The sequence below is a fragment of the Spermophilus citellus genome, assembly GCF_964194105.1.
Source record: "Spermophilus citellus genome assembly, chromosome: 5".
Classification (NCBI taxonomy): Eukaryota; Metazoa; Chordata; class Mammalia; order Rodentia; family Sciuridae; genus Spermophilus; species Spermophilus citellus.
The window spans coordinates 134,327,561-134,353,703 of NC_138186.1; the positions used below are offsets into that span (position 1 = coordinate 134,327,561).

Consider the following 26,143-nt stretch of genomic DNA (forward strand, 5'->3'; position numbering starts at 1 on the left):
GTAATGTTCTGCTCATCAAGACTTAGTGATTATACTTATAAATTTTGCAAACCAAACATAAAAGCATTTCAATTTGCATGCACATTTCTCTGGGTTTAGGTTCTCAAAATACGGTGACATAATAAATTGCCATACAGTGTAAACTCAGGTCAGTCCAATTTTATGAAATAAGTAAATTCAGCCCAGCTGTGATTAAATAAGGACACAGGGAGGAAAACCTTTTTATTTTATTTTTTTCCTAGTAGCAAGTGATTAAAGCCCTTCAAAATCTCATTAATTTATTTAATCTATTGGCTGGCACTTTCTTAAGTGTTTTGCATTAGTGAACAAAAGAGACAAAAATCCCTGTGTGTTTATGTTCAAGTTAAAACCCCTCAAATACTAAGCATTTTGCAATGTCCGTGTCTTAAGAGATTGTTAGAGACAATTAGATGGTTATTTCTTTTCTATGCACTAGAAAAGACTTGGTGGAAACGGTCAAGAAACACTGCTAAAGACGCTAACTTTTCTAATAGCAAGTTAGTTGAGGAAATCAGAAGACTGTTTGGGTAAGTGGAATAAATGAGCTGATACAATTGGGTGACCTTCAGAGATACCTGTGTGGGGCACATCTGTCTGGGGGAGACTGTTGCCAGGAAGTTTCTGTTTTGGTTTGGGTCCTTTCCATTAGACAGCAGTGGGCCAACACAGGATATTCTTGCTCTTAAGATCTCTTTCCCTGGGCTCCATGCAGCTCATCTCCTTTCCATTCAGAAGAGGAGGGCTCAGGGCTGGGGATGTGGCTCAAGCGGTAGTGCGCTCCCCTGGCATGAGTGGGGCACTGGGTTCAATCCTCAGCACCAAATAAAATAAAATAAAGATGTTGTGTCCACCAAAAACTGAAAAATAAATATTAAAAAATTCTCTCAAAAAAAAAAAAAAAAGAAGAAGAAGAGGAGGGCTCAGAGTAATTAAGTTTCACCTTATTATTATTATTATTTTTTTTTTCTGGTGATGCAGACTGAATCCAGGACCTCACACATGCTGGGCAAGTGCTCTATCAGTAAGCCACATCTCCAGTCACCTTCTTATAATCATTTCAATTCTTTTTCTGGAAAATATATTTGCACAGAAACAATAGGGTATTCTTTATGATCACTTACTCTCTCTTTGCATATATATGTGTGGGTATGCATAATTTTGTGTAACTTTTTAAGTTCTAAAGATAGTATTGCTTTTTAATTATGTGCCTACTTTTAATTTTAATTGGAGACAATTTGATTTCCAAGGTATATAATTTTGCCCTTATCTGGCACATGAAGTAATGGGTAATTTATTATATTTATCATACTATCAGGCCAAATTTTAGGTTTTGGGGACAGTGTCAAAAAAAAATAAGAAGCACAGAGAGAAAGGAGGGGAGCAGTCCCCACCTCATCACCTTCTCATCTTTTTAAGCCCCTCATAGTGAGGTTGGTCCTCTGATGACCTTCTGTTAGTTCTAGCTCCTGAAAATGTCCCAGAGGAGAGCTTAAGCTGCACTGACCACCTAATGCTTCAGCTTAGTGGTGGCTTCTCTTCTAGTTGCCTACAAATGGGTCCTCATTGTCTACAGGCAAGTTTATGATTTCAGCTCTTCCTTTTGCCGATTTCCTTTCCAGGGCACTTCATTTCTACTCAAGTCCCTAGAGTCAGTGTCCAGAGCTGCTTTAAGAAGAAATCTCCTTAAGGATGACCGCTTGACTCCTGAACACTGTCCACTTGGGAGTCCTTGATGTGGTGCCTTTCCCAGGCCCTGTTTATGTCAGGGAAGCTTAGTGCTTACTTTTACTGAGAATGATACCTCATAAATTCCTTTTGCTCCAGCTTCCTGGGCTACTTTGCCAACTTATTTTAGATAAGATAACATACCAGGTCTCAGCTCCTCCATTGGCCAATGATCTCCTAAGGAAATCTTCATTTCTAATGATTTGTCTCCTAAATGTTAACAGGTAGAGACTAACAGATTATTGCACACCAACCCATAACTTCCGTCTAAAAATACTGTGGATGCTTCTTTGGCTTTCATTACAAATATGCTATTTCACTCCAGGTGCCAAATTAGACAACCCTTCAATCTTAAACAAAATTTTGAGCAATGATTAAAACAAAAATATTATGATTCAGGCTAGATAATTTGGTACTATTTTGAAATTGATCAGCACTAGGTAGGAAAAATAAATCTGCAGATTCCAACTGGCTGGATTAAATTTGTTTAATAATTCTTATAACATTGGCATGAGAAAATAGTTTAATTAGAAAATAAATTTTAAAAGAAACTGGTGGTGGAGTACAATTAAATATAAGTCATTTAAATTGGAAATAATTGCTATGGTTTGAATGTATCTCTCCAAAAGTCATGTTGGAATTTAATGTCCAATTCAATAGTAGGAAGAGGTGGGGCCTTTAGGAAGTGATAAGATCATGAAAGCTCCTCCCTTATGAATTGCTAGTCTTCTTTGCCATGTAAAAACATAGCACTTGCCCCTTCCATCATGTAAGGGCACAGCAATAAGGCACCATCTTGGATATAAAGAACAACTCTCACTAGATACCAAACCTGTTAGCATCTTGATCTTGAACTTCCCAGCCTCCAGAACTGTAAAAAGTATAGTTCTGTTCTCTATAAATTGTCCAGTTTTCAGGTAATTTGTTAATTAGCACAAATGGACTAAGACAATGCTTCAAGTGAAATGCTCTCATTTATTCTTGAGTACATATATGTTATACAGCGTTGAAACTTTTCTGTGATTCTTTTGAAGACTGAGAAGGTCAGGATTCAGTTGATGCTAGTTAAAGATTGCTTAGCTAATTATTGGTTTTACCTTAAACATCATGTCCTACATACAAAATTGATACAAAAACAGCATAGCCATCAAAAGTAGAAAATGTTTTTCCAAAGTGAGCCTTGTTCACAACTTCTTGAATTTGTTCAAACCATATAAATTAAGAGTAACGATTTTTGAATAACATCATTGAAAGTCAGAATCAAGAGAAATGCTCAATGAGAGGAAAATAATCATGCATAAACCATAACAAAACAAAATACTGTTCCCTATTTTCTTTTTCTTGTCCTTTTTTGGAGAAGAGCTTAAGCCAGGAGTCTGAAGAGCCACCTGATTTTGAAACCATCATCGTGACACATTATTTATTCTAATTATTATCTTGATGATTTAATTTTTTCTTTTATAATTAGAAATCATAAAGCCTTCCTGTAAGTTTGTTCTAAGTAGCAGGCAAATCATGAATACAGATGTGCTTTGCAAACTTTAAGTCAGAGTTGCATATAGAACATTTGTACACAGAAAGAGGACACAAACATTCAAGCAAAGATTCAGATTTCATCCCTGTAAGCCTGGCAGTCACACAGAATTCTCAAGTCTCAGGTTTCTCACTTCTCAAGAGATTGTTCTGAGTGACTTCTAAATCTGCACTCTTCCCTAATTGCTAGACTTCTCCATAGCTCCATAGGAATTTTTCCCCTCAATATTTGTCAATCTGACCTCTAGGATTCATAAGGATCATTGGCATATGAATCTGATTTTAAGTCTTAGGATTTTATTTCCACCGAGACAAAGATTGTTTCCTGTGATAAGAAAAATTCGTGGAGTAAAAACAATAGAGTAGCAGTCATCATTGGCACTTGCTTGAAGGACAACCCATTTTCTTTTTGATTTTTTTGACAATGTAATGTTCGTTTTTTAGGAGTATATTTTTTGAAGCAAAATGGTGCTATGCTAGAAATTTGAATCTGCTGAAAAATAATTTACCTTATTTCATCATGTAAATGAATATTCATTTCAAAGAAAATGTTTACCGAACTTAATTAACAGCTAAGAGGGCACAGGGTAATGTCAGTGTAGGAGGAACTGTAGGGCGTTTGTATGGGGCTAGCAGCAGGAAGTCAGGCAGACTGGCTTAAATTCTACTATCTAGCAATATTCTAGGAGAAGCTAGATTGAACTGTGTATACGTTTGAGTTTAGATTTTATAAGGCTCTTCGATTTACTAGTTCATTATAGAAAAGAAAGAACATACAAATATTCTCAGTATATATAAATGCCACAGTGGCTGTTTCCAAACTTGTTTCATAGCTTCTAGTGGCTGGAGGAAATTTCAACAGCAAGTGATTGTTTATCAGCAAATGTGCTTAAAAATAATTTTAAGAATCATTTTTGGGAAGGTAGGTACTCTTTTTTAGATACAGTTATTTTCTCAGGATGATATGCAGCCTGGTTAAACCACCTAAGTAAAAGTATATCCTCTTTTAGGGCAATATTAGCAAAATGAAATATCATATTCACTGTTTTCATATAAAAACAAAGTTATGGATAAATTTTGAAATAGTGAATTACACAAAGCATTATTATATTCTTATATTTGGCTTTGGGACCTAACACAGTACAAAAAAGTTAGATGAGTGGCTGGAATATGTACATGCCATACACATACATAGAAATTCACACAAACACACCACATAAACACAAACTCTACTCAACACACATAAAACACACACACACACACACACACACACACACACACACTCTCAAGCACTCTTTTCTGCATTATTCTAATTCCTTTCTGAGATCAGCTAGTAACATTAGTAATCGCCTGTGACATAAGATTTTCCTCTCAAAAGTCTATTAGGAAAACATCTATAAATATGTTCCTAATCAAATATTTTTGTGAATGTTTATAATTTCTTTAAATCCAGCAATGATGACATAATGAAGGATATGTTTTGGGGAAGAAAATGCCCACCCAAAGTAGAAAAATCACCAGTTAAAAATCACAATACATCAAAAAATATTTTTCAAGGATGATTTTCATTTCCTGACAGACTTTTCCATAAAAAACTATAAAATATTTTAAAAGAAAACAAAAGAGTACTCAATGTTTTAGTTTCTTCAGTTTTACAATTTCTGGGATTGGACTAGATGCTAGTTATTTTTTTAGCTCTAATATTCTATTATTTTAGTCAACCTAAAAAGACATTAAAATGGTCCCACTGGTTCATTCAAATGATAATAGAAAAAGAGGCTTAAAATTGTGAAGACTGGCAATATAACTTTTAATTTACAGATAGCAAAGTTAAGTTCCAGGGAAGAAAAGTGACTACCCAAGGTGACTACCCAATGATGACATCCATTCAGTTATCATCAAAAGTCACTGCTTCCAAATCTGCCTGGTTATCAAATATTTTGCATTGCTTTGTTTTATTAAAGACTCCCACTCTCCACTCCTAGAAATTTCACTTTAATAATGGGGGTGGGGGCAGAGATCAGGGATTTCATTTTTAAAAGAGATCTTCACTATTCTGATTTGCAGGTAAAGGTAGGACCACAGATCATGCCAGACTGTCTGGGGTATAGGGATGGAGAGGAACAGATATGTACACAGTACTTGGGCACCACTGTCAACAGCAAAATTTCATGGCCCAAGGTAGCAATTTCCCAGTGTTTTTCTCCCCTCTTGTGGAAAAGCATATAATTAAAGTGATATCACTTGGTATATAGGTTCATTTTCTTTTATATATTTCCTGTGGGGAAAGATATTTTCCGAAGGAAACAAGAATTAGGAGAATGAATCTGAAGCCCTTACTTACCATAGGATCCAGCTCACATTCTAGAAGTTTAATTCAGCTATTCTCATAACTCATGAATCTAGCCATCACCATGGTACAGTCTTGAGCCTTTTAAGGCAATTGTGATTTACAAATTATTTACTTTACCTCAGGGCATGGTATAATAAAGTAAATTCCTCTATGTGGTTAGAATATCATAAGAATAAAACTCTGAATACATTGGTCATAAGACTATCTTAACATTTTTTGGCAACAAAAAGCTTAAATAAAATTAATATCTAACTAATAACAAAAACCGCTTCTAAAATCTTCCATGTAGAATTCCAAGCACTTCAATATACCTATTTCTGTGAGTTCTCAACACAGATTTTATGTGTTCACTGTATGGAAATTGTAGCCAAAATACACATTTCTGTTCCTTTTACTCCTATGGAGGCCAAAGTTTAGTTTAAGGCTTTTTTTTTTTTGGTAGTACATTCTAAGAAATATATTACAATTCAGTTCTCAATGAAATTATTCCTGATCTTACTTTTTTTTTTTAAAAAAAGTGAATTAGTCTTTTATCTATTAGTTTTAGGGGAAAGATTAGGGAAAAAAAAACTTACCTCTAAATGTGTATGAATCCAGATAAAGCAGCTGAACTAAAAGCTTACTTCGATTTCAAGAAAAGATAAAATTCAACATGATTTAATTTCTTTTTGCATCCCATTTAAGGAATATTACTGAGGTTGACAAAATAAATTCATTATTTAGTCCTGTCATACTTGAGGCAGTCTTATTACACTGGCTCTGAGAATCAAGTATACAATTAAAGCCATACAAGACTACCAAGCAATGTATAAAAGCATTTATGAGCATTTTATGTTTGCTTTAGAAGGCTTATCTGTTAAATGTGTGACATTTTTATTTAAAATAATAATCAAGAAAGTTAATACTATTAATTTATCCTAATATGGGTTAAGAAGCCATTTGAGCTGTATTTAGAAAACTACCAATGCTAGATATGTGTATAATTCTTATTTTTCAATGTAGTTGTGGGCCAAAGGAGTGGTTGATTAATGTATGAACCTCAAATCCTTAGGCGATACCTATTAAAAGGTATACAAAATAGTACTGTATATTTTCAAAACTTTTAAATAAACACGAAGAATACATAGGTATACATGTTATAATTGCAAAGTCAACACGAGCACATACGTTTTTCTTACCTAAATACATACTAGAATGCTTCCTATTACGAAACATGCACCTACAAACACAGGGCCATGCACATAACCTTGCTTTCTGCACTTGCAAGAAAGTTAGAATATACAATATTGTACATTGTTTCAACTTAACCATATTGGAAAATTAATGAAGATGGCATTAAAAAATTCTGACCTAAGAAATCAAAATATGAGGAGATAATTATTCCATAGATTAAAAACACTGAAGACTGATGGAAAGTTAAGATTGAAATTGCTTGTCCCAGTGATCTTGAATGATACAGAAGAGAACAGACAGGATTGGCTGTAAACACTCAGAATGTTCAGTTTGGCAATTGGGACTAGAAGTTTTGTAATCTAGCAATCCAGACTAGAGACTTAGACCATTGGTGCCTCAGATCTCAGAGAAATGGTATAGCTCTGCGCAGTTCTTCGCAAGGCAGGTGGTGCTGATGGAGATCTGGATGCCCATCGGGATGGGAGACGGCGATTTGCTGGTCTGGCAGGTCGGGAAAATCCTTTTCCATTGGAGACTTTCACTGCCATGGATTCCTGTAACACAAATGAAGGCATTTATCTCATTACACAACCAACAACATTATGGATTTCTACTATGGGATTAATGTAATAGCAAACTTACAACCAAAGAAAAGTACTGAAAACTGAAGAAGGCATTTGTCTAATATTTGTGGCATGGAGTATTTTAATCAAAATTCCAATTTTAATATGAACTATGGTACTTGATAATCTTGTAGGTCTCCTCACACTGATGAGTCACGAGGCAGTTGATGTCTTTTTAGAACTATGAATGCAAAATTCAAAAGTTCAGGTAAAATAACTTCAATATGATGAAACTGTAGATGTTTCTTAGTGGGATGTTAGGATGTTTTAGTGTTATTTGAAATAAAGATAATTTAGAAGAAACTGTTCATTTATGTCAGATTACTGACACTTTAAGAGTCATAATCAAGAGGTACACAAACCAAATGACTTAACTGATTACTTTTTAAAATGATCACTGTGTTACTATCTCACAAAGCTTCAAAAGTTATCATTAAAATACTTTCTCTTTTTCATTTTTGGTTCTGGGGATCAAACACAGGGCCTCATGCATGCTTTTCAAGCACTCTACTATCAAGTTACATCCCCAACCCTAAAATACTTTTAAATACAACTTTATTCTAATTGCTGATAAAGTGTTACTACCTATATTGGGCATCTGATGAATGAAAAACTTTTCCTCACCTTTCTTTTATTTCCTTCTTTCTTTCTTTTTTACTTCAATGGAAAAAAAAAGCATCCATTGATCCTAACAATTAAAAAAAATAAAAAGCTTCCATGATTCATTTTATACCTTTGGTTCTAATTGACCTTAAACAGAACTCGTGTTCTTTCATCTGAGATGAGCAGAGCAGATGGCTTCAATTCTACTATTTTAGTGATGGTATAACAATAATCTTTTTCTCTCTTTGGAGACTTATTTCTCAAATTTGTTCATGGGAAAAACAAAACAAACAACCTACTCCTAAAGATACATAGTAGAGTAGCAAACCCCCAATCAATACACACTAAAAGAAAACTCCGCATTTCTTGTTAGAGAATTTTTGTTGGTTAATGTACATGTTTCCATTTCTTGTCTCTAGATATAAGATCTTCCTGGTGTTTATGGTCTTAATTTTGAAAAATTCAAATGCAGGATAATTAATTGTACCCTTCTTAATTAGTCAAGACTTCTGATAAAATGGAATAAAATTCATAATTTTACAGAGTTTGAAAGACCCATAAAAATAAATTTTTATAACTGGAGTCAATCTTCATAACGTAAAACCATGTTGCTTACTTTTTACTGCAGGCAAAACTTGAATTTTTGTAATGTTAGATAACAACATGTTATCCTGTAACTTCTTGTTAAGTTATGTTGTTAATTTCTGTGACCAATTTTTCTCCTTAATGAAGACTGTACTCTTTTGTGAATGGGCAGCAACAACAACAAGAGGATAAGTTTATTTAAATACCCATTCGTTTTTTGTCAGTTTTCATGCTAAAGAGATACACATAAGAATGACCTTAGTTCCATACACTGACTTTTAGTTCCACAGATAAAAGAACTTTTCAAGGCACTGTTTTAAGTGATGTCTTGTGCAGACTCACATTCATATGATAAATCCTATGAGAACACAAATCAAATGCTGAGAATGACTGAATCAATCATAGATAATAAGTGAAAAGTTAAAATTATTCAAAGATATTTTCCACATACTTAAAAGTAAACCTCAAAATTCTATAAATCAAAAATGTACATTCTGCAAAAATTTTCAAGAGACAAACAACAAATATTCGATATTCGTGATGTTCTTAAATCCACTCATTATATTGGTATTATTTTTTTTTAAAAGATATAATGTGCTATTCCCTGGTCTTAAAAACCACATCTTAAATTTATGCTGAGTTACATTTATTCACAAAGAGTCAAGAAGTCAAGAAGATGCCAAACATGTTTCTACATTCTATTTATATGAATGGGCAAATGAACTGAACTTACAGTCACTGCTAAATGTGGATGCTGTTCTACCAAAATGTGTAATTTGCTTTCTTACCTCTGTTATCTTTTTCCAATCTATTCCTTGCTTCACTTGCTGTCCCCCACACAAAGATGTCTTTCTCTGCAACTCTTGTTCCATTTGAAGCATTTCTAAATGCTGGCTTGATGTAGCACCACCACTGACATCAGAATTACATTTGGTCCAATTATCCCGGAAACACTTAGAATTTTGCAGTGAAGATCCTGTTGATGTCTCATAGGTTTTCAGCAGCTTTTCCACAACACCATAATTTGACCTGGGGTCAGCTGACCTCGGTCGGCCAGACAAATTGCTTGGTCTCCAGTCATGCTCGTGGAGCATGTTCCAATAACTGCTAGGATTTATGTGTTCCTGCATTTGTCTGACCAGACCTGCTGTGGATTTCTTGGTAGGATTATCAGACATCTTTTCTATAGGCACAGGCATGTGGGCACTGGTTTTCAGAATACCAGTCACACTCTCACTACCTGATATATCTGATATGCTACCAACAGGAGTAGTTAAGTTATCACAGGGCTTAAGATCCTCAGATAATTTTGAGTAGCTTTGATTTTGCTGTATTGCACGACAATGTCTATCTGTTCTAAATACAGTTCTGTTAAATTCATCAGTCTTTGCTGCTAACTTTTCATTCCTTGCAGTTCTTTCAAAGCCACAACTGAAACTTCTAGGTGGATCACTGCTCTGTGTCACCGAGGAACTACGGCCATTACCTATGTAAAGATCAGAATGAGATTTAGCAGGGTGATCTGGGATCTCCTTTTCAAATTTTGGCATATTGAGGGTAGAGCAGGTTTTCTGAAACCACAAAGAAGAGGGGCTCTTTTTCACACCTATCTCAATGTCACCTGACCACATGCCAAACCCATCTTCATTATCTGAAGGCTTGCTGTCTATTTTGACTCCTGGTGTCAAAGAAGAAAACATCATACCATCTTTCATAGTCTTTCCTTCATCTGGATGTGATACAGGCATCTCTTGCAGCCTCAAAATGGAATGAAGATTGCAGGTCTTTTCACCTTGACCCTCCTGGGCCACCCAGCTGTTGTAGTCTGAACTTTCCTTCAATCTTTCTTGGGCTTGTTCAGAATATGAGCTCGGAAAATTTCGAGAGGTGCTTCTTGGAGGAGGAATTGGTGGGGTTTGATTCCTTTCCAAATCAATTGTATCAATTCCACATTTTTTCACAGAATTGCTTGGGAGCATATTGGTACAGCTCAGATTTTTTCTATTTTTCTGTTTTTCTTTTTCTAAACTGATTGGAAGAATGCATGGGCCATTTTTGATCAAGTGGTCACCATGAGGTGCACTGACTACATTTGGCATTTCTTGGAGGAAAGAGTCTGACTTCATCCTGAATAATTACAAAACAAAGTATATTAGTGATAACATTATTTAAGACTAGCTCTTAAAAGAAAATAAGGTTTATGCAATGGATTTCTGCATCAGGAAATGGAATCAAAATTTCCTCAAGCATAATATTTATATAAATCCCCTAATTAAAACTTCAAGTCCACTTTATTGAAGAATAAAGTCCCTTCTCAATGTTACATTCAAGGCTCTTAATCATATTCATACATTTTAATCATTTATATCTATGCCACTTACAACTCTATATACTATGTCTCAGGCTATCTTTTCAACCTTGTCTCTTCCATTATCTATATTACCTGCAACTTCATACTAGACTCAAATTAGACTACGTTCTCTTAAGTTTTTGCTACTGACAGTTCCATTTCTATAGCTTTTCTCATGCTATTGCCTTACTTTCTCTTTGCCTATGGAATTCTTATTTATTATGTAATGTGACCTCAAGCTTCGACCCTTGATTTTGAAATAATATTTTAAGTAGTAAGAATAAAAGTCTGAATAAAAGCACAAGGATACATAAATAATTCCAAATGGAAGATCTCACTTGGGCTTGAAAGAAAAGCAAGATTTTAAAAAAGTTTTTAAAAAGCCCAGTAAAGGGCATATAAACAAAGGGAAATATAATAAAAAGAGTGTGGCTATTCAAGGGATAATTGGCACAGTAGTGTGCAAGGATTTAAAGCAAAGTGGGGAGGACAATGAAAAACGAGAGAGAAAAACATTAGGTCAGGACAAGTTGTAATGTCTTTGAATTTCATATTAAAGATGACTGAACTTTTTTCCAAGGCCATGGGGTGATAATAAGAGCTTTATTTGAGGTGTGGCTTATAAAAGAAAACTGGCACAAAAATCTTTTGGGAATTATTTAAGTAAAAAGTTAACTACTGTAGCAACAATGTGGATTCACAAAAAAAAATCACTTCATGCATTTTCAATATTTATATCTATGCAACTTATAAAAGATTACAAAATAGCAAACTGTAAATTACAGACAAATACCCACAAAAATGGTAGGAAAAATTAAACAGGCCAACAGGGCAAATTATGTATGAAATACACTTGGCTAAGAAAATCTATTTCAAATCAGCACAAAAATTCTCTCTGAACTTCCCAAGTGCTAAAGAAAAATAAGGGAGCATACTGTTGCAGCTTTCTAAGAAGCATATTGTTTTCAAATAATTCATCTTTGTTTACCATGCAGAGAATTCCAAATTAATTTTAGAATTTGGATAAAACATATTTTTGAAATTATACACTATTTCTGAAGTGAAATAGAATTTTTGTGGCATGTGTATAGAAATATTTACAATGTGTTATTCTGAAAACTATGTGTTCCTCTATTATATAAATATTACTTATAGGGAAATAAGTGACTCTAGGGCATAAAATATCTCAGTTGAACATCATATAGAATAACCACACCACATTGTTATTAACTCTGACAAAATTTAAAGATGTATAAAACTGGATTATCCTAGTTGTATACTCTTGCATGGGCCAAATACTCAAAGTGGGGAAAAACACTATATTAGATATAGTATATATACATAATGGAATATTATTCAGCTATAAAGAATGAAATTCTGTCATTTGCAGCAAAATGTTACATGGATATCATGTTAAACAAAATAAGCCAGACACAGAAAGACAAGTATCACATCTTCTCTCTCATATGTAGAAACAAGCAAACAAAAAGATGACCTGAAATACAAAAGTTCTAGGGACTAGTAAGGGTATGCAAAGAGGGGTGGGTTGAGGGAGGGGAGAAGGGTGAGAATAGAAATCAGTTTGATGGACATGACCAATGCACAATGTATGCATGTGTGGAAATATGACAGTGAATGCCATCAGTCTGAATAATTAATAGGTGTTGATTATTATAATAAGAATTTTTCTTCAAGCTGTGGTATCTGTGCAAGCACCGCTTTGTAAATAAAACATACTTTTCCTTTTAAAAAAATGAAATTAAAGGATACTTGTTAATTTATTATGGAAGGTGTACCCTAACTAAACACCAAGAAAGTAAAGTATTCCTAATAATCAAATTACAAAGAGCATTGAAAGGTTCCTTTTTAGAATTAGTGAACAGGAAAATATAAAACTGAAGTATCTATTTTCCATTCAACAATAAAATTTTAATAGCTCTTAACTTCTCACTAACAGAATGTAAGGAGGAGGCAGTTTGAGTTCATTAACTAAAAACAATACTGTTGTGATCATGCAACATAAATAGGTGTACAAGCCTACCTTCTGTGGCTAGACCGCTTTCGAATTTCCTCTTGAAAGCTGCATAATTCTTCACTAACTTTGGCAAGTTCTTCAAGAGCCTTTGCACATACAAGCAACAGCAGGTTAGCACTTTGAAATGTAAATATTTCTTTAGAAACAGCTCACAGTGAATCACATCTTACTTACACTGCTGAGGGCTCCAGAACCGCTCTTACTCTCTTCTTCAGAAGTCCTGGGGCCTGGCCAGGCCTGGAATTCTTTTTGGTTGTCTGTGGTGGCAGGATCCATAAACCCTACTTTTGCTTTTTTTGTTACTTTTTGTTCCTTACACAATTGATTTCCTTCACAGGGTAAGCACTGCCCTGATTTATTTTCTTTCTCCAGACCATCCCTATGATTCATCCCTGTAAATTCACATTGTCCTGAATTGGGGTTGTTTGAAGAAGATTCCAACATTTCTTGAATGGCTTTCTCATGATCAAGACCAGTGACCTTAGAGCGTTCATTCATGTTGATTTTCCTCCGAAGCTTTACTTCTTGGCAAAGCTGTAAGAAATCAAAATGGAAACTTTTTTCCTCTTAACTCATTTGTCAATATTCTTGATAACAAGAAAACATTTTGAACTTTCTTTGCCATATTACTTACTATATACTACCCTGGATGTTCATGCTTACTCTTCCAAATGGTGCCTCTAAAATGTGGATTAGCTGGAACAACTTTGATGAACCATAAATACTACTCTAAGAAAGGCAATGCATGGATGCTATTTTTTCTTTATAATCAGAAATTGTCATTGAGAAGTAAATCTGACTCTATACATAGATGCAGAAGCATTGTCACAAAAGGAATTTCCTGAATCAACTACTGACCATGCTTTCTAATTGTTTTCAGAGAAGCAAGAGTTTAATTATTATTAAAGTCATTTATTTTAAACATATGACCATATTTACACACTGATATTTAACTGTCTAAATAGCTGACAATTATATAGTAAATCAACTCATTCTGTTCCTTAAGTAGGCACTTGTCAATCAAAAAATACTTCTTTTTATTAACTACATTGGTAATGGCTAGATATTACTGATGTTTTTAATGCCAAGACTATACACATTCTAAAAGAAATTTCTCATTAAGATTTTAAAAAGTGTGATAATGACCCATGTGAAACAATAAAGCTCAAAGGCTTTGACCATCTATTTGTGTTAATGCAAGTCCCAAATTACTTCTTGAGATCTTTGTTAAGTCTGCAGATGCTCGGCTCACTCCTAAAAAGTGAAGGAAGTAGGCTTTTCTTTAGGCTTGACTCTTGGGAAATCTATTCAAATATCCAAAGAGATTGTCAGAAAAATATTAAAGCAAATGACTCCATTTCACAGCCATCATCAATATCTGCATTACATGTATTATTCAAAGACTTCAACAACAGTTACATTGCTGCTCAATATTTACCCAACACTCAGTTGAGAAAAGCACTACACAGAGTTGATCCCTGAAAGATATGTGGTACATTTATTTCCCTAATAATTATAAATTTTAAAGCACTCATTGTATAAAGCAGCGTATCACCAAATAGCGCTGTGACTCAACTGTTTTGGTATCTATAAAAATAACCTGAGCTGCTGATGGCATTATGATCTGGGTTCACCATGAGGGTTGTTATGTTTTACATATGATGTGTTCCCCAAAAGATCCTGAGTTAATGCAGGAATGTTTAGAGGTAAAGTGATTGACTGTGAGAGTTATAACCTCATCGGTCCATCCTAGTTTGAATAGACTGACTGGTGACTGTAGGAAGGTAGGGTGTGGCTAGGTTAGGTGTGTCACACTGGGGACCTGTCCTGAAAGGTTCATCTTCCCTGTGACCCTGGTGCCCTGGTTTCTGACCTCACTATAAGCTGAGCAGCTTTCCTCTGCTGGGTCCTTCCATCATGATGTGCCACCTCATCCTGGGCCCAGAGCAATGGAGTCGGCCACATATGGACTGAGACCTCTGAACCTATGATCCCCAAATAAATGTCCCTTCTCTAAGTTGTTCTGGTCATGTATTTTAGTCACAATTAGAAAAGTTCACTAAAAAAAATGGATATGAAGAAACTATGTTAAATCTAAGGAGGCTGTTGGTGATGTTACCCTCCTTTTGAGAAGTCTTGAGTGAAAACAATATTCCTATAGTTTCATAACAAGGGGGAGAAGTTCTATTCCTAGGAAATAGGTTAGTTTTTGGTCTCTTGGATGTTGAGGAATATGCAACAGATAGTATTTGCATTATTTGCTAGAAAGACAGATTTATTTCTGCATTTCACTTCCTTCTGTCTTCATCTTATTTATTTTTGTTTTTGTATACTTGACCATATGTGTAATTTTGAGACATCATATATTCTCTTGGGTCCTTAGCTAGTAAAGAATAACAAATAATATGCTGTAATTAATGGAAAACCATTTGCTTTGCATAAGTGACTTTATCTTATCTAGCACTCAGCACTTGTCAATAGCTTTCTAATCATTCCACCAAAGGAAACAAGCCATAGAGATTGCAATGTGAAAATATAAAAAAGTTAAAAATAATAATATTTAAACAATTCAGAATTTCTATCTGTATTACTCCAAATTTCAAATGATTCAGGCATGATCATCTTGGCTTTCCAACAGCAAATGCAATGATTATGGATAGTATCAATAATAGTGGAACAGAGATTCATCAGCATCATCTTGATTTTTTTTCAGAGAACTTGAACAGCTTTCTTTATTTGCCAAAATGGGCCACAATTTTGAGCAGTAATCTTCTTCTGATATTTCCAAGATCAACAACAACAACAAAAAAAAAATGAACATTACAGAATTTTCTGGTCATTAAGAAGAAATATCCCCAAAGGAAAGTAGGATCTGTTAAGCTTCTACTAACTGCTGGAGATTAGCTGAAGATCTGTGCACATATAGAACCTGTATGAATTCACTCCACAATACTGATGTGCAACAAACATCTTATTTATTAAATTGAGTTGTATCTGGGTTGGCTCTTAATAGCCAGGATTGCTGAGAAACACAATTTCAACTCTTGCTGGGGAGAAATAAGCCCCTTCTCTGCCCTTGGGGAAGCATCTTAATGCCCAATGCTGGATGCTTTCATTAGATGATAAGTCACTTGAAATCTCTGAAGTTATAAGTATATGCCTGAAAGTTCACAATTCTCTTGCATGATTCAAAAATTTGTATCTGATTTATAAATAAAAAAATTGTAGTTGTAGATGGACAGAACTTTATTCGTTCATTTATATGTGGTGCTAAGAATCAAACCCAGTATCTCACACAAGCTAGGCAGTACTACATCTGATTTTCTATACAGATTTGGTGATAAATGTTAAACAAATATTGTTGATTATGCTTGTGACATGCTGCAATATTTCCAAGTCCTGATTTCTAAATTTTAGTTTGAAAAAATTGTCTTGATTCTTTGTGATAGGTGAAAACACTAAAATACTTTCCTCCTACTTTTCTTTTTTTTTTTTTTAGTGAGAGAGGAGAGAGAGAGAGAGAGAGAGAGAGAGAGAGAGAGAGAGAGAGAGAATTTTTAATATTTATTTTTTAGTTCTCGGCGGACACAACATCTTTGTTTGTATGTGGTGCTGAGGATCGAACCCGGGACGCACGCATGCCAGGCGAGCGCGCTACCGCTTGAGCCACATCCCCAGCCCCTCCTACTTTTCTTTTTGTACCAGGGATTGAGCCCAGGGTGCTTAGCCACTGAACCACATTTCCAGCCCCCTCCCCCTTTTAAATTTTCATTTTGATATGGGATCTCACTAACTTGCGCAGGGCCTAGCTAATTTGCTGAGGCTAACTTTGAACTTGGAATCCTCCTGCCTCCACCTCTAGCCACTGGGATTACAGGCACATGCCATCACATTGAGTTCCTCCTGTTTTTCTTAATCATTTTATCCCAGTTTTGTAGCCTGTAAGAAGGTGTGTGTGTGTGTGTGTGTGTGTGTGTGTGTGTGTGTAAAATAAGGGGAGCACAGTGTTAGCTTCAGGTATTGAAAAGTATCCTTGGGCATTCTTGGTGAGCATGTTATCTAAACATATTCCCAACTATGTAGCTATATATCACAGAGAGCCAGACATATATAGCATGTAGCTACTCTGAGGAAAAAATGTTAGAGCCCTTCTCTATTCCTGATGCAAAAAAGGAGAGTATCTCTGTTAGCTATAATTCTGTTTATAGCATGTTTAATGCCTGCTGGTTGATAATGGCTAATATTAACCACATATGGAATCTGTAGAGTTGTTAGAATAATTATTGAACAATAACAAATTTGACCAGACAGCAAACTGTTTTAACAACATGGTAAAAAAATTGACTGCATCCCTTAATTATTTTGCTTGGATGCTAGAGTTTTCTGATACTGTTACCAACTGGATCTCCCAAGTCTTAGGGTGCAGGTGACACATGACTGTCAGTTTCTGATTGAATCAGCATTTTAGATTCTGGTTTGACTTAGGAATTTCTTTGTTGCTCTAATGTCAGTCTCTGGAAAGAGACAGGAGATAAGAGAGCATGCAGAACACATTTTCCAAAATATAAAGGGGGGAATAGTAAATTTGTCCTCTAATCTCTTAATCAGATATTTGGTGAGTATCTTCTCTCTTGTTCATTTTTTTTTTTGGCATAGCAATTTTTTATGGTTTGTATTTTTTTCATAAGTAGTAAGCTGTTATTAGGAAAAAATTAACACTATACATATATAAGGCACTTTGCTTGCAAAGAAAGGCCCAAGAATCTTTTAAAATAACTGTTTTGGTAAGATGCATAAAATCATATAAGTCAATACTGTGGTTTTTTATCAGAATAAAGCAAGATAAGTATAACTAATTTCCAGTTAGAGCAAGTAGGAATCTATACCAGTGCAAATGCTTGAAGGAAATATTCCAGGCCCAACAGGCTAGGGGTTGTTAATGAGAATAAAATGACTGTGTTAGAGTCATGACATGATATGTCATTTTTCATAACTCCTTTCCTAATAAATGTAGCATATCTTACCAGAAAAAATCTCATGTCCACTACCATTTCCTGTTTGATATGTGACACTCCTTTTTACTATACTAAGTTATCTGATATATTGTAATTTCCTTTAGTAGACATTACTTATCATTCCAGGAAAGATATTCTAATTGGGCTATATACTAATGCCCAATTATAATTTTGCTAATATATGTTCACCAATTATGTATTTCTTGCATTTTCTTCTGAGGCTGTGATATTTTAAAACTCATGCAGAATACATATATCACTTTGGACATTAAACCTCTCTAGCCAGAATATGGTAGATTAATACATTTTTGAGTGACTTTTCAGGGTCATACTTTTCTTGCAAGACTATAAAATAAGCATAGTCCCAAAGATGCCATTAGGTAAGCTTATGCTATTTTTAGTATAGTAAATGTCAGTGAGACATGCAATCTTTTTGATGGAATAAGGAAAATAAAAATGGTTTCTAATATAAAACAAACTTCAACAGAATTTCGATCCTGAGCTTGAAGTTTACAGTATATTCAAAACAAATCAACTTGTACCTCTTCTATCTTCTTCTGCATGATCTTCCATTGACTTTCCCATTCCTTTCTTTCATTGTCAAACTGGTCCAGTAATTCCATCTTTTCCTTATGCCAGCTAGTTTCTGTGTTCTCCCACTGCTTATGTAGGTCCATGGCAACCGTGTGTCAACGAAGAAGTGTTTCTGCTCGTCTCCGCCTTCTCTTAACTGTTTCTTGGAAGCTTGGAGTTGTTTTATTTAATCAGTCTCACTTGCCTTTAAAATAAAGCCTAATATAAACAACAAGAGAGAGTTCCAAATTCATATGCTTTTTGGAGACAGATTTTATCATTTTATCAAGGGGCCATTGATGTAAATAAATTATAGGAAAATTGGACTCAAAAGAAGAAGTTGTAAAAATCTGCTTAAGAGGAAATGAGCACAGTCAATAAAGTAATAACTATTGTCCAAAGATTTTTTTTTCCCTGTTGGGGACCAGACAGCAAAATTATAGTGGACAAGATGGTTAAATGCACATGTAAGATATAAATAGGCCCTTAATTAACTACCTAATCTAAAAATAGAGTATTTTGTGAAAATCTAAGATTTTAAGTATGAAATTCAGCTCTATGATCACATGTACACAACTGTGGCAGATTCTGCTACAACAGAATGATTCTGTTCTGATGCAACCTGGTTATATACTTGTGACTCAGAGTCCTGAGCAAGTGCTGAACTACAGTCTCTTCTGTATTTAGATCAAGTCATGTCAAATGTGCTCACTGTACTAACTGAGACCTCAAAGTTGGCTGTCGATTTGGGAGACAGAAGTACAAATAAGAAAGCAACTTAAATCATAAAAATATCATTATTTTACCTCATTGAGTATGATCTTAAAGTATCAAAACTATCCTGTGAGATGTATATTAAACTTATTCAAAATTTCATCTCATAGGTTATATATTATAACCTGTTTAGAAAACTGAATAAAGAGAACTGAAGGAATTCTTTTGCTCAGTTTGCAGAGAATCTTCTATTCCATAAGGTAGTGACTGAAATAATTTAAATTTTAACATTCAGGGTATGTAAATTTAGGGTTTGAAGATACAATTTAAAGTACCAGATATGTAACTTTGTTATAAGTCATCTAAAATATCTGAGATTTAGTTTATTAGGATTAAAATGGGGGACATTCACAGAACTGTTATAAACACTGTCTGACATATTGAATGCAAGGTAATGTGAAAAACTTTTCAAATTTCCTCAATTATTTTGCCTTAAAATATTGCTTTGATTTCACTTGAAAATAATCTTATTATCAAACTCATTTTTATATTAATTGTTAGTTATAAGTGGACACAATATCTTTATTTTATTTCCATGTAGTGCTGAAGATTGAACCCAGTGCCTCATGCATGCTAGGCAAGTGCTCTACCTCTGAGCCGTGACCACCCCAGCCCTCTAAAAAAGTATGTTTTAAATATATGAATCTGTTTAAAATAATTAAATAATTAAGCCTATAAGAGATTTAGGGCTAGAGGTAGCTCAGTGTAGAATATGTGTTTAGCACATGGAAGCTCTGAGTTCAATCCCTAGCATCTACACACACACACACACACACACACACAGAAATGTAATTATTCACTTTACCAAACCACTACCAAAATGCCTTAACTTACCAATATCTACTTATGTTAATTATGGACAAAGTTCTCAATAGTCAATATTCAATGAATTCAGGCATTGCAGAATTAAGCCGATGTAACCAAGCACCAGGCACAAGTTTATATTCATAGGAGACAGATGCACATTTCATGTCCCAAATACTGGGTAAACGTCAAAAGCTAATTTTACTTCTAACAGACTCTTCTGTACATACATATCTGAGTAGTAAATGGTTTTAAATATATATGTGTTTATACATATGCATACACACACACACACACACACACACCAGACTATAATCTATCAATATATCACAATACACTATGAGGATTAAAAAATGTTACTTCTATATGCAGAGCTCTACCTCCAAAAGCACCCTAATAATACTAATAATATTGGGAGACATACTCTCACTCTTTTCCCAAACTATTTGCTATAGACACTTGGTGAATTTTACCTATTACTTTGGCACTCATAATCATGATTAATTTGGTCAAGAAAATAATTTCAAGTTTAGCCAAAAATATTCCATCATGTCTCATTTTATTCACATAATCATACTCTATCTCTAACTTTATTTTTCATCCCCTCTATCATGTCATCTTTCTTTTGCTACCCTCCATACTTACAAGCCAGTAGGACAAGTATTTATCCTTAATGTCAATGAACATCTAACAAAATGAAGATAGTAAATAATTTACAGATTTGTGTTTGTTTAGATTAATTTAACATTCACTGGTCTCCCTTACCTAGTTGTCTTTTAGTTTCATCTAGCAACTGTTCACAGGAAATGCAGACAGTGCTTATTTTGAGACTAATAGACTGCTTTAAAACTATATGTAATTAACTGTGAGCTGAAACAGTCTTGCTGACCAGAAGTTACTTGCCACTGGTACTGCTTAGGAATGATGAAATGATTTGAGATTCTAAGGGAGAGTTGCAGATTTAACCAAAGAAGTTATAAAAAGAAACAGACTAATTATAAAAAACCTAGAAAAGAGGTGCTATGGTAGTTCATCTTTACTCCAATTATCGTGAACATGGAAATGTTCAGAAATCATCTTAGTAAAGTTTTCCCACAATCTTGCAGCAAATGGTTCTAATTTTTCTTTCCAGTCCTATCTTTTCTTGAATAACTTCCAATCAGAGTTAAAAAGGCACCAGGCTCCTCTTTTTTACATACCAGAAGACCACCCTGAGATATTCTAAATCAGTCTTGTTCCAGGTGATAGGGCTGTAATGTGAGGCCAGGTCATGCTCCTGATGCAGTGTGAATCCTGTGCTTTTCTTCAAAGGGCCAAACTCACACTTAACATGAAGAGGGGCCAATCTACAGAGCTTCCCCCTTCCAGATCCAGAACAACATCTAGTGCTAGGAAATATAACAGTTATGGATCAAAAAGAAGTCTTTGCAAGAACATTTCTATAGAGCAGGGTCTGTGCCAGTTCTTGTGGGAGGATTTAATTAGCCTTTCCAGCAACTCAGTCTTATAAACATAAATATCATACAGCTAAATATATTGTTTCCACCTCTAAACATAGAGTGGGGGACCATAGAATTATTTTGTGGATTAAGTGAGGAAGAGAGACTCCTTAATAAAAGTGCTTAAATGCTACTTTGTACCATAATGAACACTCGATAAAATGACTGTTTCCTGGCTTCTCCCTGCTATCCTTTCCCCCACTCTTGTCTTCCCTCTTTTCCTCCATCTATCCCTCTTTCTTTCTTATAATTAAACTGATAATTTTGACCTTTATTTAGATATAAAATTGACAGAAGAAAAACCTAACTTGCTTGTGTGAATGATCAGATTCTCCATGATTTTCCTTTGCCATCACTATTTTTCAGGTATTTTTTATAAAGAAACATGTCAAGTTCAATATTTGGAATTTTTTTTGTTAGTAAAAAACTGAATACAACTATATAAACTGCATTTGTTATAATTTTAAATTAAATATTTTAAAGATCCAAAGGGGTAACTTGGTAGGGATAGAATGTTTTGTGATAAGAAGTTATGGGGTAAAGTGGTTCAACAGATTCAGAAACTCAATTTTAGTGCTTTCCACTGAGGCAAATATAAAAGTTCTCTTTGTTTTCAGTTGTCGCTCTTTTCATCCCACAGATCTTGGCATCTTTGTGGGGGAGAAGGGAGGATTTCTGTGCTGCACCCCCTTTTCCATGACTCTTTGCTCTCCATTTCATTTCACTCCTTCCAGAATTTCATTCAGAATAAAATTTTATTGGAGCAAATTGTAAAAGGACAGAGTGAGCTGTATTACTTAGTCATGAACACGTTCTTCCCCTAACAACTCTAAGCTAGCATTACATAATCTCTTTTAACCTACTTCCCCTCTCCCAGGCTGGAGGCCAGGATTGTAAACACTTGTGAGTGGGTTGCGTAAGTGGTGATGGGAGGCAAATGGTTTGGCTAACCTTTCAACCCCACCAGTAAGCAAAATTAAAGGAAGAGCAGCAAAGGGGTCTCACAAGATGATTTGCATCACCCATAGTAGCCTCAAGTAGGGTCATGACAACACTTCTCCATCTGAGAGGTCCTCTATTCTTATTACCATCTGAACGTCCATCCTGCCCACTGAAAACTAGATGTTAGCAAAATAAACTGAACAGTGATAGCGGTTATTCCATTGCTATTTTTCTCTTTGGAGATTTTTGTTCAAAAGGCTTTTTTTTCTGTCTTATTTCCTGTTACTTTTCATATAGTTGAGGGTTTTTCAGTTTTAAAAGGACACATATTTCAATGAGAATGTCATACATAGCTGGTACTGCCAATCTCACAATTCCTAGAAAAAGTCATTTGGCCTGAAGAGGCTTTGCTTCTGATTGACTTTGAGGGGTTAAGAATCCCCATGCTTATATCTATCAGAGTAAAGTACTATTTGCCTCCAAAATTCTGTAGCCCTCTCTCCAGGCTATTGTCAATCACTTGTATCATTTTAACTAATTAATTGATTGCATTCTTCCCCACTATTCATCAGTAAATGCATATATCTAGAGACCACCCTGATTTGATTTTGTTAGAGGGCAAAAGATTTTTTTTTAACCATTTATTGTTATTTCAGCACACTCTTCATGTTCCAACAAGGTCAAAAACAATCACATGCAATTCCAAACAAATTATTTTTGCTTTCTCATTTAATTACCATTTTCTTCCATACTTTCTCTCCAATTATTTACTCATCTAGAAAACATCCAAGTTATAGGCACAGCAGTTTTACTTTCCTTAACTTAGAAGCTTTGATAAAAACTTCTGATGTGGATAAACAAATGTCTAAAATAAATCATCTCAAACAGAAGATATTGTGGTAAAATTTCCTCCTAACATAGGTTAAGCCACTAGGAAAGTCTCAGATTACAGAAACACATCCTGTAGTACATGCACCATTGTCTTGGATAAAACATTTATTTATTTTTCATTGCAACTTTCAAATACCAGTCATCTCAAGGGCTGTGAACTTTAATTAGCAAATACTGAAAAACCTTCATTCTACAAAAATTGCATTCTCAGAAGTATAGCTAATGAAAATCCCATGGTGGGCAAAGTGCTTTTTGAACAATTGAGAAGCAGTGTTTGACAAACACAGCCTCAGAAAGCGGATGGCACTGTCAGTTCAGACTTGGGGAATCCACCACAGCAGTTGAGTGGCCTCTTTCCCAGAGTCAGTACAATCCGTTATGCACCCCGCCCACTGTTCTTCAGCCCAGACATAGACACTAGTACAGGCAGATGTTGAAATCACACTGCACTTAAAAAAGATGCATAGCTTAAAATGTGTCAGCAGCAGCCTTTCTGTGTTTTGCATAATTAACCACTTGCTTTCGAATTTGCCGGAAAGAAACATACCTTTTTGCCCTGGGGGGCAATCCTACAGCAGCTGGGCCATGGTCAATCTAGTTATGGAAGGAAGCAGAGTGGAGGGCTAGTTGTCTAAAGAGCAAAGTCTTAGCTCGGGGAATCTTGATTCTTTACAAGAAAAGGACATGCAGCCTGAGTCCAACCATTCTGCAGAGCAGTACTGAAAAGTCCCTTTGAATCCTTCAACACTTTCACAAGTCAAAGAGCTGCTCAGCTCGCTGTCACAGCAGCAGCTGAGACTACTGTGACGTCAGTTACTTGGAGGCGGCCTTCAAGCCACTGCTTCCAACCAGAGCTCTGTAACTTTAGAGCAGCTTGTACTCTGGGTAAACAACTCCAGGTCCAGGACATTTTTAACTTTTATAATGGAGCCCAGTATTTTCAAACTTGCCAAAAAACTGGTTGTTAACATCACACGATGACAACAGCCAATTTTAGATTTGTTTTATTAGGAAAGTAAACTCATTTCTTATGGGCAAGAAGTATCTCTCTCCTTGCTTCTTTCTCCTTCTCAGCTAAAGCAAGGATGTACTCTGTAGTGCCATTACATGTTTGTGCACAGATGTGGCAGAACGTGTAGTGATTATACATTACATTACTCACACACACCACACACACAGAATAAAATCATGTGTGGCGAATGTGGGGTGTGTGTGCATATATAATATCAAAAAGTTTGTAAAAACTTTAAAAACATCTTTCAATAAAATAGGACATATGTAAAGACCAGCCTCATAGCTCCTTTTGATTCTTTGATAGTATGTTGCATATATCTATAATAATAGTGATGTCTTTACATTACAGGGAATTCGAGTACATGGGAGAGAATACTAGTTACAGGAGTGAAAGAAAAACAACAGTAAGATACCCATGTACTATTTTCAGTTGGGATGTGCTGCAGATGTGGGGAAAAAAAAGTAGCCCAAGCATATGAAAAAGCTCCCTAAACATGATTAAATTGGCTTATTGTGGAAATGCTAGGAAACTTTCTTTCTTTCAGCAATATTTCTAGTGTGTATTTGTGTGTACAGGGGGTTGTACATAAGTGTATATGGTGATGTGTGGTTTAATTTTGTCAAAAGAGTCTCTAGAGTAATTTTGTGTCTAATTTAGCAAATAAGTTAAAGTTTGAATAATAAGATCTTGTCCCCAAGGTGAAGAGCTTACTGATATGGTCCTTAAGTCATTATATGTTCATTTTCACATTATTTTTGCCTACTTCTCGATTCTATTTCATAGATAACTAAAGCATTTAACAATAGTAACTTGTTCATGGTAGGATTTTAATATATGTAGGAGAATGAAAGAAACTCTGGTTTCATAATCTCGATAGGAAAAACATCAATTATAGTAAGTATAATAGTAATTATTCATTGAGAGGCAGCTTTCTGCAAGGCTCTGAACTGAGTACTTCAAATAAATCCTTATTTTACTTCACCCTCTTTTGTGGGGGGAGGGTACCAGGGGCACTCAATCACTGAGTCACATCCCCAGCTCTATTTTTGTATTTTTTATTTAGAGACAGGGTCTCACTGAGTTGCTTGGCACCTATATGTTGCTGAGGCTGGCTCTGAACTCATGATCTTCCCTTCTCAACCTCCTGAGCAGCTGAGATTACAGATGTGCACCACCTTCGCACGGGGCTTAATTCACCCTTTTAACAAGAAGGCATGTTATCGTTATTCTAAACTTATAACAGTGCTTAGAGATGTAATAAGTTCACAGAAACACTCCATGTGGAGAAGGGCTTGGAACTGGTTTTCCTAATTGAAGACACTAGAATTTTGTCACAGAGATCTAGGTTTCAATTTTGTGATCATCACTTACCTTATCTTGGAGCCACTATTTCTTCTTTAAATGTATCATTACATGTACTTCATGAGACTGTAAGACTATGGGGGGATACATATAGTATCAGGCACACAATAAATGTTACTTATTGTCTCCCTTCCTTCTTATGAAAATAGAAATTCAGAAGAGTAAAGGAAGAGGCTGCTCAAAAGCATTATTACAGAACCATCACATTGTTTCTTCATTCTCTTCCATTTCAGATAATTTAATTCCTATGTGGTTTTTGTAAATCAA

The 26,143-nt window shown here is 35.0% G+C and overlaps 2 protein-coding genes across 2 annotated transcripts in view; one reads left to right on the forward strand and one right to left on the reverse strand.

Moving 5' to 3' along the window:
• Window positions 1-16,483, forward strand: part of LOC308649229 (endogenous retrovirus group K member 21 Env polyprotein-like) — a 78,557-nt gene extending 62,074 nt beyond the window's left edge. Inside the window, exon 3 of the transcript XR_014022043.1 lies at window positions 15,715-16,483. The gene's annotated coding sequence lies outside the window, so the exon portion shown is untranslated. The remainder of the gene's footprint in view (window positions 1-15,714) is intronic.
• Window positions 2,702-24,313, reverse strand: KIAA0408. Its single transcript, XM_081294762.1, has 6 exons — window positions 24,047-24,313; window positions 18,559-18,808; window positions 13,176-13,535; window positions 13,008-13,087; window positions 9,405-10,743; window positions 2,702-7,359 (listed from the first exon to the last, which is right to left on the reverse strand). The coding sequence occupies exons 2-6, from the start codon at window positions 18,691-18,693 to the stop codon at window positions 7,186-7,188; spliced, it is 2,088 nt and encodes a 695-aa protein (XP_081150888.1). The 5' UTR covers window positions 18,694-18,808; window positions 24,047-24,313; the 3' UTR covers window positions 2,702-7,185.
• Window positions 24,314-26,143: the final 1,830 nt, after the last annotated feature.

Bases quoted from the DNA above. Each gene is read 5' to 3' on its own strand.
- KIAA0408 (XM_081294762.1), bottom strand. From the start codon at position 18,693: ATGGACCTACATAAGCAGTGGGAGAACACAGAAACTAGCTGGCATAAG. The intron at 13,536-18,558 runs GTACAAGTTGAT...GATTTCTTACAG, and splicing joins TGCAGAAGAAGATAGAAGAG to CTTTGCCAAGAAGTAAAGCT. The intron at 10,744-13,007 runs GTAGGCTTGTAC...GTAATTATTCAG, and splicing joins AAGCGGTCTAGCCACAGAAG to GATGAAGTCAGACTCTTTCC.